General features: G+C 46.5%; 1 protein-coding gene across 1 annotated transcript in view; it reads right to left on the bottom strand.

Moving 5' to 3' along the window:
• The window catches only part of VILL (villin like), a 51933-nt gene that overhangs the window by 17995 nt on the left and 15613 nt on the right, over window positions 1-18325 (bottom strand). Inside the window, exons 2-9 of the mRNA XM_080974038.1 lie at window positions 13050-13129; window positions 9237-9311; window positions 6272-6468; window positions 4646-4754; window positions 3705-3815; window positions 3156-3355; window positions 1790-1868; window positions 1536-1634 (exon numbers count right to left, since the gene is read on the bottom strand). Of these exons, the coding sequence (XP_080830164.1) occupies window positions 1536-1634; window positions 1790-1868; window positions 3156-3355; window positions 3705-3815; window positions 4646-4754; window positions 6272-6468; window positions 9237-9311; window positions 13050-13127 (948 nt within the window). The 5' untranslated portion in view covers window positions 13128-13129. The remainder of the gene's footprint in view (window positions 1-1535; window positions 1635-1789; window positions 1869-3155; window positions 3356-3704; window positions 3816-4645; window positions 4755-6271; window positions 6469-9236; window positions 9312-13049; window positions 13130-18325) is intronic.

Below are 18325 nucleotides of genomic sequence, written 5' to 3'. Positions count from 1 at the left end.
AAAGGACCCCGAGAATGTGTGAGCAAATCACCAAAGGGAAATAATTCTGCAAATCTATAACTTAGACACCCGCGGAGTGCAGAGATGGTCAAGAAAACATTCATATGCTATAGTGCTGTTACTGCAAAGCAGATGCATATGTTTGGTGCTGGATGAAGAATTTGTATTATTAGTGGAATATTAGCATTCTGCCTTGTTGTTGTTGTTGTTATAAAAAGAGTGCTTCTATTCTACTCCTCAAGGCTGCTAAGGGCAGCTAAGGGCGTGGGCATTCCCCAGAGGCAATGGAGGCTGGAACAAGGACTTGGGGTGGAGCTTTCAGGTCCTATAGAACTTTTTGCCCTTTGCCCGGACTCTCAAAAACAAGACAAGTGATGCAGCTATTATTTAGCACATGCACATTGACTTTTAATTTGCCAAAGCCACTTCCGCCCTGCAGAGGAAGTGGGATTGCGGGTGTCACGGCCCCACAATGTGCGCAGGGCTGGAGCCCAGCCCCTGCACGATTGGGTGAATCCCTGGCCGTGTCACCCCCCAGCCAGCCAATCGGCTGGCTCTGGGGGCGTGGCCTGCTCTATTTAACGCAGGTGCGGCTGGGGATCTCCCTCTTTTCCCGCCTACCAGCTGTTCCTGTTTCCCACCCTTTAAGGCTTTCGTTCCTTGACCTTGCTATGGACCTCGGTTGGTCGCCGTTGAGGGGCCTGGTAGGAATTTTTCCACTTGGCAAATTGGCACCAGCCACTTCGTTTTCACCTACCTCGTAGCAAATCGTCACAACTTTCTGGGTATTGGCGGTTAGGCATTGGTATTGGTATTGTTTTGTAGATGGAAGAGGGGAGGAAGCGCCATCACCTGCCCCACATATTGAAGGGTAGTCCGTTAAAGGATTCCAGGGGGCGTGGCCCTGTCCAAAGCCTATGGAGGTGAGGGCCTAAGGCACGCCCCCTTGCGGTGGCCCCGGGGGAGTTCCTAGTTGATGTGCATCAGCAGGACTCCCCCTACTGGTGGTTAACCCTTCCTGGACTTCAAGCAGATGGGCTGAAGCCAGATATAGTCTGCTTTGACCAATGCCTAAGCCAATACCGCTCATCACCTGTAACCAATAAAGTTGTGGCCTTAATTAGCCCATTAACCTTAATAATTGTGTCATGTGACTTTATTTCCACTGGGGGGGGGGGACTCGCCACGCAAACATGTGCCAGGTTTAAAACTTCACTCTGTGTTTCTCTCTTTAGGGCATGACACTAATTATAATGCCCATTGTTAATAATTTCCTAATTATATTTACATTCCTTGCAAGAACCCTCCAAGGTGGGTTCAGGTATTGGCCTCGTGAGCAGAGACCTGAACCCAGCTCTCCCTGATTCAGATTTGGCACTCTGTCCATGCCAAGACACCTCCGTTAGCTGTTTCCGCCTGCTTTGTGTCCGAATGTCCCTGTCGTGATCTGACTGAGTTTCCCACCCACCCCCTTTTTAAGGGGAATAAAAAACCCACTTTTTTTTTTTGCACCGCTATTTGAACGCCCAACTCACCACTGCTCGGCTGAACGCTGCCTTCTTCTCTTCTTTGCTGGAGTCTTTTCCACGCCAGACGTAAATTTTAAAACCTCCCTGGTCCAAAATGTGACAGTCCTGTTAAAATAAGGGGGGTATGTGACAAGAACCTTCACTGGATTTGAACCCAGGACTTTGTAGACCAGGGCACATATCTGCTAAACTGACAGATACTCTCACAGGGGGACCAAAAGAGAGAGGATGTCACAACAACCATTATGCACAGACCTTACCTCATGCTGCAAGAGGTCTTGAGTCAGGGGACGGGTAGCAATTTCTTGAACTACTAAATCCTTCCCGTTTTCATAGACGCTGCAGGAGGAAATGGACAGTAGGAATAATAACAAAATAATAATAATAATTTATTATTTATACCCCGCCCATCTGGCTGGGTCTCCCCAGCCACTCTGGGCAGCTTCCAACAAAGTATTAAAATATAGTGGTTGGGTAAACATTAAAAGCTTCCCTAAACAGGGCTGCCTTCAGATGTCTTCTAAAAGTCTGATGGTTGTTCTTCTCTTTGACATCTGGTGGGAGGGCGTTCCACAGGGCGGGTGCCACCACCGAGAAGGCCCTCTGCTTGGTTCCCTGTAACTTGGCTTCTCGCAGGTAGGGAACTGACAGAAGACCCTTGGAGCTGGACCTCAGTTTCCGGGCAGAACGATGGGGGTGGAATTGCTCCTTCAGGTATACTGGACTGAGGAATCCTTAAGGACTTGTCCAAGGTTTGAGCCTGAGAGCCGGGAGACAGTCCTTGCCCTCAGCCCTAAAGGCCTAAATGCCACCCATTCCTTGGGGAGTTATCCAGTTATCCTCAGGCTAATGCGGCCCCCCAACACTCCCCATCTGGCCCCTGTGACTCTCTACAGGCCAGCCCCACCCCACCCGTGCTTTGCACCCCTTGGAACAGTTTTTGTCTGGCTGGAACGCCACCCTTGAAACTCTCACCCTCAGACCTAAGAGCCAAACTACACTTTATATTAATCATACAGCTCGCCCCGGTGCAAAATTTTTCCTTCCCCATCTGCCAACATTTCTCCAAGCTTGGTTCTGATGTCAGAAATCAGGAAAGGACTGAATGGAGGCCCCCTATACAGGGGTGTGGGCTTTCAGTTATGCCAGGTGAAGCCAGCCCTTGATTCCTTCCATTGGACTTGCCAAGCCCAATTCGACTTCCTACGACTGGTCGCATATCTCCTCACCACAAGGGAGAAACCAGCATGGTCCCACTCATTGGCCAGTGAAAGAGCAGCAGCTTCAACATCTGCTTTCCTCTTCCCTCCCCACGGCTTTTTCCTTTTGTGTTGCGCCCTGTTAGATCGCAAGCTTATATTTGAACACAGCATGGACAAATTTAAGGCACGTTATCAGCGACTAATGTGACTGTAATCTTCAGCTGGTATTTACGGTGATATAAAGGAGGCCCTCGAAAAATCTACATCACTTTTCCCATCACGGAATTTGGGGGGTTCAAATTCAATGGGAGTTGCTTTTTAAATTTCCCAGCCCTAAAGAAAACAGGCCAATTTGGGGCACCTGCCTTTGGGGAGAGAGAGAGGGAGGGAGAAAGAAACTGAGAAACAACTCCCCAAGACTTACTGGTAAAGGCGGACATTGGCTTTCTGAAGTTCATCAGCTTTCTCGTCAGGCAATGCTTCCCGCAGTTCTCCGTGCCTCTCCCCCAGGACCGCTTTCATGATCTGCATGAGGTCTGGGCAGTCCTTCTCATTGTCGACAACGCCAATCTGAGCACGGCCTCCTCTCTCGCCATCCCGGATACTTCGCGCCAAGACCATGCCCTAGAAGATGGGGAAGATTACGGAGGCATCAATATGCATAATGCTGAATCAGACCGTTGGTCAATCTAACATTGTATTGTCTCCTCCAGCCTCCCCTAGAAGTTGGGAGTCCGGGTGTTTTGGACTACAAATCCCATCAGCCCCAGATAGCACAGACTGATGGGAATTGTAGTCCAAAGCCTGATGGGAATTGTAGTCACCCCCTGGGATGCAGGAATCTTTTGTCCAACGTGGGGCTCCGACCCACGGCCCTGAGATTAAAAGTCTCATGTTCTACCAACGGACCTAAGCATTGCCATTTCTCGAAAACCGCGCCAGAATTAATGCCACTCTGATTTCCAGCACTCACCCTCGATTTCTCTGCAACGTTGCACGAGGGACCATTCCACTGAATCAAGACTTTGCCGAGGTCCAACAGGAAGACGTCGCCTTTGTTGAAGCTGTTCCAGGAGAGATCTACCTGTCAGGAGGAAAAAGAAAAGGGATTTTTTAAAACAAGAAGCCACAAGAAAGAACGCAGGGTGGTGCGATTAGGGGTGTCAGAAGGCATCGGTTTCCTGTATCTGTCGCAGGCAGTGCCCTTTCTGTTCTGCTGCAATTTGACTTCTGACAAAGCATTTGTCTCATTGTATTCTATGGCAAATTGGGATGCGGGTGGGGCTGTGGGTTAAACCACAGAGCCTAGGACTTGCCAATCAGAAGGTCGGCGGTTTGAATCCCCGCGACGGTGTGAGCTCCTGTTGCTCGTTCCCTGCTCCTGCCAACCTAGCAGTTTGAAAGCATGTCAAAGTGCAAGTAGATAAATAGGGTACCGCTCTGGCGGGAAGGTAAACGGCATTTCCGTGCACTGCTCTGGTTCTCCCGAAGCGGCTTAGTCATGCTGGCCACATGACCCGGAAGCTGTATGCCGGCTCCCTCGTCCAATAAAGCGAGATGAGCGCCGCAACCCCAGAGTCGGCCACAACTGGACCTAACGCTCAGGGGTCCCTTTACCTTATTCTATGGCAAATTTCTACGCAGCTACTTTCTTTGCACCAAAATGAACGGTGTGGGATAATGTAAAGAATTCTGCACCTTTCATTTTAACGAGGAGGAAGCGCAATGCTGATTCCTCCCCCCCCCCGCCCCCAATCACATATGACTTGCAGAGTGAAAACAACAGCAGCAGCAAATACCAATCACATTCACTGGATTGATTTCTGTTTTGGAAGTGGATGGATAAGCGAACATTGGCAATTTCTGCCACCATCCAAATAGCAACCAACCCCAGGCTCTCGCTCAGCTCCTTACCTCTGTAGCCGAGACGTGTTTCCTCCCCTTGACGTGAAGGAGGCGTTTGATATTGTACATGTTGGTCTCCACATGCTTGAACCCCGAAGCAACTCCTCCCTTCTTATAGCTGTTGGGGATAAGGAGGTTTTAATAATTGGGGGTGGGAATGGGGGCATGTGTACCCGTGGGGTAGGGAGCAAATGGGCAGTTGAGAACCATGATATCCAGCTCCCCGGTTTCCAGAGTAAGTTCCTAGCACTTGTAAAAACTGAGATGGAAGGTAAAATATATAGGGCACTATTATTCACTTTTTTTGCAGGTGTGAAACTAACCTGCTCCTTATGCCAGTCTTTTACTTTTACTTTGACCCTCCCAGGAAAAATTCCTGCAGGTGCCCATAGGCCTTAAGAGAACAGTAGCTTCTTCTTCTTAATAATAATAATAATAATAATAATAATAATAATAATAATTTACACCCCGCCCATCTGGCTGGGTTTCCCCAGCCACTCTGGGCAGCTTCCAACAGAATATTAAAATACAATAACCTATTAAACATTAAAAGCTTCCCTAAACAGGGCTGCCGTCAGGTGTCTTCTAAAAGTCTGGTAGTTGTTTTTCTCTTTGACATCTGGTGGGAGGGCGTTCCACAGGGCAGGAGCCACTACCAAGAAGGCCCTCTGCCTAGTTCCCTGTAACTTGGCTTCTCGCAGTGAGGGAACCGCCAGAAGGCCTTCGGAGCTGGACCTCAGTGTCCGGGCAGAATGATGGGGGTGTGGACACTCCTTCAGGTATACTGGACCCAGGCCGTTTAGGGCTTTAAAGGTCAGCACCAACACTTTGAATTGTGCTCGGAAACGTACTGGGAGCCAGTGTAGGTCTTTCAAGACTGGTGTTATATGGTCTCGGTGGCCACTCCCAGTCACCAGTCTAGCTGCCACATTCTGGGTTAGTTGTAGTTTCCGGGTCACCTTCAAAGGTAACCCCACATAGAGCGCATTGCAGTAGTCCTAGCTAGACACAGGGAACCTGTGGCACTCCAGATGTGGCTGAACCACAACTCCCAGCAGCCCCAGCAAGCATGCCCTATGGCCGGGGGGTGGGGAGTTGTAGTTCAGCAACATGTGGAGGGCCAAAGCTTCCCCAAACCTGCTGTGGGAGAACAGCAGGCTGAAGCTGTGGACAGGAAGAGGTGAGCCTCGGTTCTACACTGTCTGCTGTTGTTAGAATCTTGCCTTTAAAAAATAAAAATAAAAGTTACTAGTCCTTATTGTTGCTCGTATGACTTTTGAATATGGGAATACAGTGGTACCTCGGGTTACATACGCTTCAGGTTACAGACTCCGCTAATCCAGAAATAGTACCTTGGGTTAAGAACTTTGCTTCAAGATGAGAACAGAAATTGTGCTCCGGCGGCGCAGCAGCAGCAGGAGGCTCCATTAGCTAAAGTGGTCTTCAGGTTAAGAACAGTTTCAGGTTAAGAACGGACCTCCAGAACGAATTAAGTACTTAACCAGAGGTACCACCGTATGGGAATAGTCCAAGAGGTTTAAAAAGGAGGCAGCCAGTTGCCTGATTCTATCTGGTTTTCCCACAGGTGCCCCATTGAAATGGAGTAGGTTCCCCAAGCCTTTCCCCAGTGCTCACATGATGCCGTTCTTGAAATAACTTTTAAAGGCTGCCGACTCGTGTCCCTGCACTTCTCTGTGCTGGACGGGGTTTCCGCCGAGCAGGTCATCCATCTGAGTCACGTAGAAAGCAGCCGCGCCTTGTTCGTCCTGGGAGGAATCGCGCCCAATCCAGTAGTGCAGGTCGGTGGCGAATCCGGAACGTGTCTTCGTGTTCTGCAATGGAAGGGGGCATCAATGGAATTAGAGAGGGCATATTTCCATTTCTTGGGACGCAGATGGCACTGTGGGTTAAACCACAGAGCCTAGGACTTGCCGATCAGAAGGTCGGCGGTTCGAATCCCCACGACAGGATGAGCTCCCATTGCTCGGTCCTTGCTCCTGCCAAACTAGCAGTTCAAAAGCACGTCAAAGTGCAAGTAGATAAATAGGTACCACTCTGGCGGGAAGGTAAATGGCGTTTCCATGCGCTGCTCTGGTTCGCCAGAAGCAGCTTAGTCATGCTGACCACATGACCCGGAAGCTGTACACCGGCTCCCTCAGCCAATAAAGCGAGATGAGCGCCGCAACCCCAGAGTCGGTCACGACTGGATCTAATGGTCAGGGGTCCCTTTACCTTTTGTGTCCATTTCAGTTCTCCCAGTTTCTCATTTTCCCAGTTTTAAATTCAGTTTTCCACATTTCTACAGGAATCTGTGATTATTATTTTTTTTTAAAAAAAAACACACCCAAAACTTCCTGAAAATTCTTGAGCATTTTGGTGCAAATTCCTCCCTAATAAACACATTCTGGTTTGCTGTTCTGTCTGGCACATGCATTTTTCTGCATGCGCTTTCTCCTAACGCAGCGCATCTCTGTATGTTGTTTTCACGGATATTTTCATCTTTACATACACGTCCCCTTAATATATGCATTTTTGTAAACGCTGGCTGGAAGAACAGCACCGCAAAATTCACGTCGCTGCGAATTTCGAAGGGATGCCTTCGATTTTCACGTTGCTTCGGGAGATGAGAATGTGATAGATTCGTCTCTGAAGGGAAACTGAGTCGAACTTCTCTTGCCCTCCCATCCCTAGCTGACACAGAAACAAGTAGAAAGCAAATCTCATTAAAAATAAAATATCGGAGGTGGTTATGAGAGAGGATTTGAGGTGATCAGAGGCCAGAGTTCTTTGTGAAGTGGCACTGAGTGCTAAACCCACTTTGAGAACTGTAGGTTGTTTGGGTCACCTAACAACCTTCAGCAAACTACAGTTCCCAGAACTCTTCAGGGGGGGCACCATAACTGTTTAAAATGCCATCATGCATCAAGAAGATTGGAAGAAATTTAAGGATTATTTGAATAAACATTGTAATATAAATCATTAGAAGTCACTTGAAAGTACCAAATCGGCCTAGGATTAAATTAGGATTTGATTGTAAGTAAGTGAGATTTAGAATAGTAAGAAATGAGAATAAGATAGTTAATTGCTGGAATTAATTTTCGTTAAGAATGTTATTGGAGAGCTTTTACATGCAGATATAATGAAATTCAGAAGGGAGGGATCTGAGGAAGTGAATTAACAATGCAAGAGAAATTGGGTGTTTTTAAGGGATAGGCGTTTAAGATCCCATCTTGTTTTTGTTTTTTGTTTTTGTTCAACATTGTATTGTGCTTTCTTTGTGTGTTTCCTTTTCTTTTCTCTATGTTATATTTGTTACAATCATGGAAAACTTATTAATTATTTTTTTTTAAAAAATATAAAATAAAATGCCATCATGCTGCTTTCAACGTAAGGTGCGAATGCGGCTACAATGAAACATACGTGATTTGTCAAGTGAAACCCCTCCCCAGCCTGTGTATTAAAGGTGACCCCCCCCCCCGCCATGGGCGAAACCCCCTTGGCAGCACCCTTAAGATGGTCTGGAGAGATAGCACACTGCCAGGAAGAAGGGGGGGGAGAGAGAGGTGGAAACGCAATACATGCCCCAACATGCGCCGCAACCCATTTTCTGGCACCTTCTCGCTCTCCGACAAAGTAAACATTTGCCAAACACCTCCTCGTAGAGGTTACCATAGTGATTGGTATGGCAAGAGAGCAAATTCATGTCCAGAGGGCAAGAGGGAGGAGGGGAACGCGGACAGTTTGGCCGTGAACACAGAGAATCTGAGAAGCGGAGCCTTGTTTTCTGACTATGGTGAGATCCAGGGAACTATGCAAACATGGCAAAGGTTTCCAGGGGGATCTTTTTAATTTCTTTTCCTTATCAGCCACCAAAACACAAACAGTGAAACCCTCCAATACATTGGGTATACAATATTCAATAACATACATATTCAATAATAGCATATTAAAATTAACTTCTATATAGGGACACGGGTGGTGCTGTGGGTTAAACCATAGAGCCTAGGACTTACCGATCGGAAGGTCGGTGGTTCGAATCCCTGCGACGGGGTGAGCTCCTGTTGCTCAGTCCCTGCTCCTACCAATCTAGCAGTTCGAAAGCACGTCAAAGTGCAAGTAGATAAATAGGTACCGCTCTGGCGGGAAGGTAAACGGCGTTTCCGTGCACTCCTCTGGTTCGCCAGAAGCGGCTTAGTCATGCTGGCCACATGACCCGGAAGCTGTTCACTGGCTCTCTTGGCCAATAAAGCGAGATGAGCGCCGCAACCCCAGAGTCGCTTCAAAGCTGAGCACCAGCCAGGGATGGATTTAGGTTTGATGAGGCCCTAAGCTACTGAAGGTAACGGGGTCCTTTATATGTCCAGCTGTCCTTTGTCCACAACAAATTGTGGCTGTTTTTTGTGTTGAACATATGCTATATGGTAATTTATGGACCCAACAGGTATCTAAAGCCATTTGCACATAACAAAATATGTATTTAATGAAAGTACTGCATTGCAGAGGGTTGGACTAGATGACCCTTGGGATCCCTTGCAACTCTAGGGTTCTGTGATTGTATGATTCATTCCCACCCTGTGGCACCATTAGCAGAGCTACTTACGTTTAAGATGATGTAACAGTCCCCTTCAAAAAAGCTCCCGTAGGCCTTCTCAGGAAGAGGCACCATTTTCATTTTCTAAAATAACAACAACAAACAACAGAAGCATAAAAATCCAGTTAAGAAGATACGCAGAGATGGGATGACAGCGTTCACTGTAGGAGATTCAGTTCTACAGCCAAAAGGTGGGGAGATGGCTAAGAAAACGTTAATAAATACACAAAGAATTTGTATAAAATAATGTGAACACAAGGAAGCCAACATGTTTAAATAACAGTAGCAGTTGTTGTTGTTTTTAGTGATTCATTGTGTTTTAGAATACATCAGTCTCAAGCTTATGTGCAAGGACAGTTCTTTAAACCGTGTTAGTATTTTAACTTTTGAATGCTTTAAAGTATGGCTGTAAAATTTTATGGATTTTATTGTTTTCTCTTTTTGTAACCTGCTTCAAAGTCCCCCACCTACAATCAAGGGGTGTATAATTTTTGTGAAATAGATAAGCAAACCTTTCTGCAAACCCTACTCTCCCTCCTTGCCAAAGTTTCCGCAAATGGAGGCTCAACATACACAATTGGAATATCTCACACATCCTTCTCGGCTTAATTAATCGTGAAAAGTTTTCCGCTTCACCTCTAGCCCGAATTGCAAAACTGGACAAACTTGTTCGGCAGAGAAGCAGGAACTAACGATGCACTGACTTCTCCGACTTCAGCCTAGGTCACGAAAGGGTGGAGACAGGTGTGCTTGTACATTTGGGCCTGTAAAATGGCAAGCCCAGATTCTTCCCTTTTTTAAAGCATTCTGGATTGATCTGGCAAGACTTTGGTATAGTGGGCCAAAGTTAACCAAAGACAACTTAAAGTCAACTAGAAATTTAATAAACAAAAGAAACACCACAGCCTTTTAAACATAGGGAGTATTGTTTTTCGTTCTGCATTTTTGACGTTTTATGTTGTAAACCGCCCTGTGATTCTCAGACGAAGGGCAGTATAGAAATGTAATAAAACAAAAAGCAAATAAAAGTCCCATAGCAAACGATTCCAGAATCAGAACAACGAGTCCTATCTTTATTTCTGGCAGAGTGCAACTGCTTTCAACTGCTGGGTGACAGGCAGAAATCTAAATGGTGAACCTTCGCCCAAAACCTTCCCATTCCAAAGGGTGGCTATCACACCGTCATGAAAGCAAACTTGTAAGCCTGCTCCAGGGGAGCTTTTACAGGTGAGAGTTAATTTCAGTGCAATAATGTACTAAATCTGACCAACCTAGGCCAATGATTGAGGACTAGTAAATTTGCGGACTCACTTGCGAGGCTGGACATTTTTTAAAAAAATCCATTTCAGAGATGGAGGACTGAGGTCCATCTCCAGCCATCTGTTCCCCTGGGCCATGTTTGCAGAATTCTTTAGGGAGCTGCTAGCCTTTGCACCAAGGCACAAGGAAACGAAGTCAGATGATTTGGGAAGAATGAAGCTGCTGTTCTGGGCAGCTCGGGAACAGACTCTCAGGAGGCAGCTTTCGAACCTAGAGCCAATTCACATGGAGCTCATATGCATTTCAGGGTTTTGACTAGCCAGCACATGCCTAGGCTGTGGCCAAGCAGGAATGCTACGGAGTGAAGCTGTCATGAAGTCCATGTTAAATGTTTCCTTATCCGGAGGTGTAAGAAAAACGTTTTTGGAAGAGCTGTAATAATATGCTCATCTTTTTTCTCACCAATTGGCAGACATCGCCTTCTTGAAATTTCCAGCAGCTTGCATTCAGAACCATTGTTCCCCCCAGTTGTAGAGGCAGAGCCATCCTATAGGGTTGCCATGTTTCAATAAGTGAGCTTTTTTTAGAGAGAGAGAAATTGCCCCAAAACGACACGGCTGACATCGCTTGCAACCTTACATCATGGCTAGAGGCCATGAATAGCTTTCTCCTCCAATGACATCTGGTGGCCTGCGGTTTCCCCACACCAGATTAACAAGCTGGAGAAGGACCAAAACAACACATTGTTCACCAGTCAGGTTAGCCTAAAGGTCACTTTTGTTGTTTAGTCGTGTCCGACTCTTCGTGACCCCCTGGACCAGAGCACGCCAGGCACTCCTGTCTTCCACTGCCTCCCACAGTTTGGTCAAATTCATGCTGGTAGCTTCGAGAACACTGTCCAACCATCTTGTCCTCTGTCGTCCCCTTCTCCTTGTGCCCTCCATCTTTCCCAACATCAGGGTCTTTTCCAGGGAGTCTTCTCTTCTCATGAGGTGGACAAAGTACTGGAGCCTCAGCTTCAGGATCTGTCCTTCCAGTGAGCACTCAGGGCTGATTTCCTTCAGAATGGAGAGGTTTGATCTTCTTGCAGTCCATGGGACTCTCAAGAGTCTCCTCCAGCACCATAATTCAAAAGCATCAATCCTTCTTTATGGTCCAGCTCTCACTTCCCTGTTGCAAAGGTGTTGTTGTTGTTGTTGTTGTTGTTGCTGCTGCTGCTGCTGTTGTTACAGTTTATATACTGCCCTTTACCAAAAGATCTCAGGGCAGTGTACAACATTAAAAACACATTACGAAACATCAACAATAAAACATAGTTGAAAACACAGTAAAAAGATTATCGGCAGACAGTATAATCCTCATAATAACAGTCCTGTTTTGTATGATTACATGTACAATCACAACGGTTGTGTTATTCAATATGTGTGTATGAGAAAACAAAATGTATTGAGGAGTTTAGCAATCTGACAAGGACTCCTTCCTGCCTCTGTTCCTTCCACCTCCCTCACTCTTGTGAACTTTTTCGATGGTGTGAGTACAGTCTTAGATGTCTTGAGAACATTGGGAGGAGATGAAACTCCACACACAGCTGCCTTAATCAGTAGTGGAGGATAATGCTGGGTACCTTCTTTGATGTTGGACATTGTTTTGAGAAAGTGAGGCATTGGCAGGGGGTGGCTATCTATAAAATCGGATGGTTTGGGCAGAGTTTCTTTGAAGCTCGTGCACAGACTGGTTGGCTGCTGGGCCGTGCAAACTGAGGCTACCTGGGGAAGCCGCTTCTTCACTTCTTGAGGGCTTCCAAGTGGCAGATTGAAGTAAGTGCTTAAGTGCTTGGTATGTATATATTGCTTGCTGCTTTAGAATAAAGCCTTTTATCTTCTCACTCACTTGGGTAGTTTATATTGCTTCTGAATCTCATTTTGAAAGAACCACCTTGCCTTTGGCAAGACAGTCTGTTCAGCTGATTAATGTATAATTTAACAACCCAATTAAAATGAAAAGGGGAGCTCTGCCACACGAGCTTTTCATCAAGCATTTATCCTGATTTGCTTGCCCAAAGCTTACGCGGCAGTTAGACTTTACTGAGCTTTCGTTCTGATTTGTCTGTGGGGAGTATATATGACAACGAGCATTCGTCTCAATAAAATAATAATAATAATAATAATAATAATAATAATAATAATAATATATTTATACCCCGCCCATCCAGCTGGGTTTCCCCAGCCACTCTGGGCGGCTTCCAACAAAATATTAAAATACAATAGTCCATCAAACATTAAAAGCTTCCCTAAACACGGCTGCCTTCAGATGTCTTCAGATTTGCCTGTGAGGTGTTTCTGCATCTTCCCATAAATCATTTGTTCATTCCACACTTCTCAGGGCATTCTCCCGTCGCTTTCCTAACCGCAAAAAGCCCCAAATTCAGGTGCACAAACTGAAATTTCTGCTATGCGCCTGAGTCTCTCCTGCAAAATACTAACAGCCTGAGGAGTAGACACCGTGTTGTAGCACCCTGCAAAAAATACAGGCGGTGTATGGAGGATGCTGGCTGTACTATACCTCTATGGTCCATATCTGGAGGCCTGGCTTCCTCTCAATATTGGGGAGTCCCACATCTGCTTCAGCGTCAGCCATCATTACTGAAAAAAAGAAAAAAAGAGGAGGTGAAGGCTTTCTTTTTAAAAAGGACATATTTTGATGAAATGAAAGGCAGCAAGGTGTCATGGTTGGAGTTTTGGGCTAGGATCTGGGAGACCAGGGTTCAAAGCCCCACTTGGCCACGATGCTCACTGGGTGACCTTGGGCCACTCGCTGCCTCTCAGCCTAGTCTACCTCACAGGGCTGTTGTGGGGAGTAAATGAGGAGGGGGAGAAGTGTGGATGCCACCTTGAGCAACTTGGAGGAAAAAAAGGTAAGATATAAACGCAATAAAATAATTACATAAATGCATAAATGATGGGGGGAAATCCAGTTCAATTTATTCCATTTGTAGGGGCCCATGAATAATCATAGTTTAGAGGTCCCGGGCCCTAAGGAAGTCAGATTATCCTCCACCAGGGCCAGGGCCTTCTCAGTGATGGCTCCGACCTGGTGGAATGCTCTGTCCCATGAGACTGGGGCCCTGCAGGATTTAACTTCCTTCCGCAGGGCCTGTAAGACAGAGCTATTCCACCTGGCTTTCAATTTGAACTTAGCCTGATCTTTTATTCCCCTTCCTTCCTTTCCCCTCCCCTTTTTATGAAGATTACCCGCTCTGGGATCTCACAGCTAATTCTCCCCTGGTCTCCTCGCTGGCCCAAATAGGACTAATTTAGCCAGCTAGCCCTGGTGATCATCTAATGTTTATTGGATGGATTTCCCCCCTAAACTGATTTTTGAATTCTGAATTTATTGTTATTCACGTTTTATACTGTATTTTATGCTGTTTTTTGTTGCATCGATTGTTTTAAATTTGTTGTTAGACGCCCTGAGCCTGATTTTCTGAACCGGGAAGGGCGGGGTATAAATAAAAAATTATTTATTATTTATTATTTTAGCATCCTTTATGCAGGAATGGCAAACAGTATCATGAGCTCTGTTGCCAACATTTCTAGCAGGCGGCAGGGGGAATGATCAGCTGCAAATTGCTGCAGATCAAACTACAGTGGTACCTTGGTTCCCAAACTTAATCCGTTCCGGAAGTCTGTTCTAAAACCAAAGCGTTCCAAAACCAAGGCCTGCTTTCCCACAGAAAGTAATGCAAAATGATTAATTCGTTACAGACTTTTAAAAACAGCCCCTAAAGCAGCAATTTAACATGAATTTTACTATCTAACAAGACCACTGATCCATAAAAAGAAAGCAATAATCAATGTATTGTACTATAAAATAAATAAGACAGTATTGTAGACGACCAAAAAAAAATCCTTACATGCACTTATAGTCATTGTTTGGGGCTTACAGTGGTACCCCGCAAGACGAATGCCTCGCAAGACGGAAAACCCGCAAGACGAAAGGGTTTTCTGTTTTGGAGGCGCTTCGCAAGACGAATTTCCCTATGGGCTTGCTTCGCAAGACGAAAGCCCATAGGGAAATCTCCGGGGACCTCTTTTAAATGCTGGCGGTGGGGAGCAAAGCCTTTCCCCCCCTCCGGCCTTCAGAAGAGGTCCAGGAAGGCCGGCGGGGGCCGAAAGGCTTTGCTCCCCACCGCCAGCATTTTAAAAGCAGTCCGGGATAGCAGGGAAGAGCTTCCCGCTATCGCGGACGGCTTTTGAAGGCAGGCGGGGGGGCAAAGACTTTCGCCCCCCGCTCGCCTTCAGAAGAGGTCCAGGACCTCTTCTGAAGGCGGGCGGGGGGCGAAAGTCTTTGCTCCCCCCTGCCTGCCTTCCCGGGAGAGCGGAGAAAGGCAGCGCCTTTCTCCGCTGTTCCGGACGGCTTTTGAAGGCAGGCGGGGGGGCAAAGACTTTCACCCCCCGCTCGCCTTCAGAAGAGGTCCAGGACCTCTTCTGAAGGCGGGCGGGGGGCAAAAGTCTTTGTCCCCCCTGCCTGCCTTCCCAGGGGCTTTTACATCGCCCCGGACAGCGGAGAAGTCCTCCGCTGTCCCGGGGTTTTTTAAAATGCTGGGGGTGGGAAGAAAAGCCCTTGTCCCCCCCCCCAGCCTTCAGAAGAGGTCGGGGGACAGACTGTCCCCGGACCTGGTCTGAAGGCGGTTTCCCTAGGAACGCATTAATTGATTTTCAATGCATTCCTATGGGAAACCGTGCATCGCAAGACGAAAAACTCGCAAGAAGAAAAAACTTGCGGAACGAATTAATTTCGTCTTGCGAGGCACCACTGTATATCCATTTCTGCAGTCACACAATCAATCAATCAATCAATCAGTAGCTGAACTGGGTTCCACACAGTCACAAAAACAAGTCACAGTCAAATAAACAAAAAAAGCCACACAAACAAAAATGCAAAATTTTTAGCAAAAACAAAAGCTCCAAATATCACCTCCGTGTTGTGTGGGTACTCAGGACTCAACAGCTGACAGACTCAACAGGAAGCCTCTGATAAACAGCAGGGGACTCAATTTACAAACGAAACACACTCAACAGGAAGCGGAACATGTTCAGCTTCCAAGGCGAAGTTCACAAACCGAAACACCTATTTCTGGGTTTGCAGCGTTCTTAATCCAAGTTGTTCATAAACTAAGCTGTTTTAAAAGTAAGGTACCACTGTACCGTTAAACACACAGGAACAAGGGCCAGTTGAACCCCTGACCTCCCTAATCATTACATCAAGAATGGCTTCCTAGAAGGTCATTTTTCCAGTCTTCACTTCTCCAAACTTTTGCATCCGTTTCTGATGTATTTTTTAGTCCTCTCGAAAATTCGTTAGCATTTTAATGCAAATTTCTCCTAACACACACCCTTCACATGCAATTTTCCCGATACACGCATTTTTACAGTAAGCTGAAGCAAATTTGTCCCCATCCCTTTGCCAGAGGTATACAGTGGTACCTCGGGTTAAGTACTTAATTCGTTCTGGAGGTCCGTACTTAACCTGAAACTGTTCTTAACTTGAAGCACCACTTCAGCTAATGGGGCCTCCCGCTGCTGCCACGCGATTTCTGTTCTCATCCTGGAGCAAAGTTCTTAACCTGAAGCACTATTTCTGGGTTAGCGGAGTCTGTAACCTGAAGCATATGTAACCTGAAGCGTATGTAACCTGAAGTACCACTGTACTGCCATTGCATATGGAAGCTCCAAACCTAGACAGAATAGCCGATAGCCACCAGCACACTGATTCTCCAAGATTTTTGTCAGCCTTTCCCAAAGCCAGCATACAGAACAACATCCTGAAGCAAAAGGATCCGCAGCTAAGGGTGAGTAGCCTTGCAAATCATTTATCCTGAATTTTTATAGTTCCAGAAAACTCTCCAAGCTGAAATTCCTCACGGCAGACCAGAAGCATTTCAGATTAAAAAGTTGGACTCCCTAATAGCCTTCCCCTTAAAAGCTTCTATTTTAATGCAGTTCCCTTGATCCTGTCACCTGTTTCAGATTTGCTTGTCGTCAAACAAACAAACAGATAGACACACGAAACTCCGTTGCATTTCATTTTCACATCAGCATTCTTTGCACATTTAAATTCCACATTGATCTGAGTCTATCCTTCCTGCTTGCACTGTTTCCTGGTTTTTTGTTAAGGTGTTTGAAATGACAGCCATTAATGCTCCCATGTTCCAAACAGTATAGGCAGAAGGTCAAACCGTTTTTCTGGCATGAGCTGCAACAGGAAATAGGTGGGAGGAAGACACACTGTCGCTGAATCATTGCAAACAATTTCTTCACTTCTCCTTTTCTGTGGAATTGACATTGATCCTTATTTCAGAGGAACTAATCAACTCATCAGTGACAAGCTGTTGTGGTTTGAGGTTTCATCCACCCAGTGCTTTTTTCCTAAAAAATATATATTTAGGGGTATTCTCACTTTCCTGTTGTTGTTGTTTAGTCGTTTAGTTGTGTCCGACTCTTCGTGACCCCCTGGACCAGAGCACGCCAGGCACTCCTGTCTTCCACTGCCTCCCGCAGTTTGGTCAAACTCATGTTTGTAGCTTTGAGAACACTATCCAACCATCTCGTCCTCTGTCGTCCCCTTCTCCTTGTGCCCTCCATCTTCCCCAACATCAGGGTCTTTGCCAGGGAGTCTTCTCTTCTCATGAGGTGGCCAAAGTATTGGAGCCTCAACTTCACGATCTGTCCTTCCAGTGAGCACTCAGGGCTGATTTCCTTCAGAATGGATAGGTTTGATCTTCTTGCAGTCCATGGGACTCTCAAGAGTCTCCTCCAGCACCATAATTCAAAAGCATCAATTCTTCAGTGACCAGCCTTCTTTATGGTCCAGCTCTCACTTCTATACATCACTACTGGGAAAACCATAGCTTTAACTATATGGACCTTTGTTGGCAAGGTGATGTCTCTGCTTTTTAAGATGCTGTCTAGGTTTGTCATTGCTTTTCTCCCAAGAAGCATATTGAAATACTGCCCTTCAATGAGGCCAAACTTAGATTCACAAAATGTTTAGGGGTCTTCTTCTTCTTCTTCTTTGGCGATCACTCGTAGCCGAGTAAGATTGTCTTCCATAAACACAGTTTTAACAATGAGTCCATAAGTGACTGTGGAGGCCAGTTCTGGATCCACACGTCCTTCCACAGTGGGGACATTGGTTCCCGGGCGGGAGTTGATCACGGTGTGGATTTGCCAAGCGTGCCTTCCTCTTAGCACGTTTCTCCCTGGCGTCCTGAGTTCGAGTGTCTTCAAAGCCCATGACACCTTTGGTAAAGGCTGTTCTCCAACTGGAGCGCTCGCAGGCCAGTGTTTCCCAATTGTTGGTCAAAATGCTGCACCAACAAGTATAAAATAACCCCTCTGCAGCACCACAAATCCAACTCAATGTTTAGGGGTATGTGTACCCCCGTGTACCCCCAGAAAAAGCATTGCATCCACCTACAGGAACCTGCCTTGCACCGAGTTCAAATCTGTGGACCATCCATCTCTGTATTGACTGCACCAAGGGGGCAGCAAACACAATGCCTTCCAAATGCCTCCAGCTTCCACCAGCCCCAGCCAAGCATGCCGGGTTCCACCCCACATTTGGGGTTCCTGGCGTGTGTGTGTGACATCATGCACTTTGACCTGTGATGTCACATAGTGCGACGTGGCCCAATGCAGCACAATGCAGCAGGTGTGGGGAACTCCCTGGTCCTGAATGGGGTAACTGTGCCCCTGAAGGACCAGGTGCGCAGCCTGGGAGTCATTTTGGACTCACAGCTGTCCATGGAGGCACAGGTCAATTCTGTGTCCAGGGCA

This window comes from Podarcis pityusensis (assembly GCF_964106645.2).
Source record: "Podarcis pityusensis genome assembly, chromosome: 12".
NCBI classification, from domain to species: domain Eukaryota; kingdom Metazoa; phylum Chordata; class Lepidosauria; order Squamata; family Lacertidae; genus Podarcis; species Podarcis pityusensis.
The sequence above is the reverse complement of the archived record's forward strand: the minus strand, read 5'-3'. Positions and strand labels throughout refer to the sequence as shown.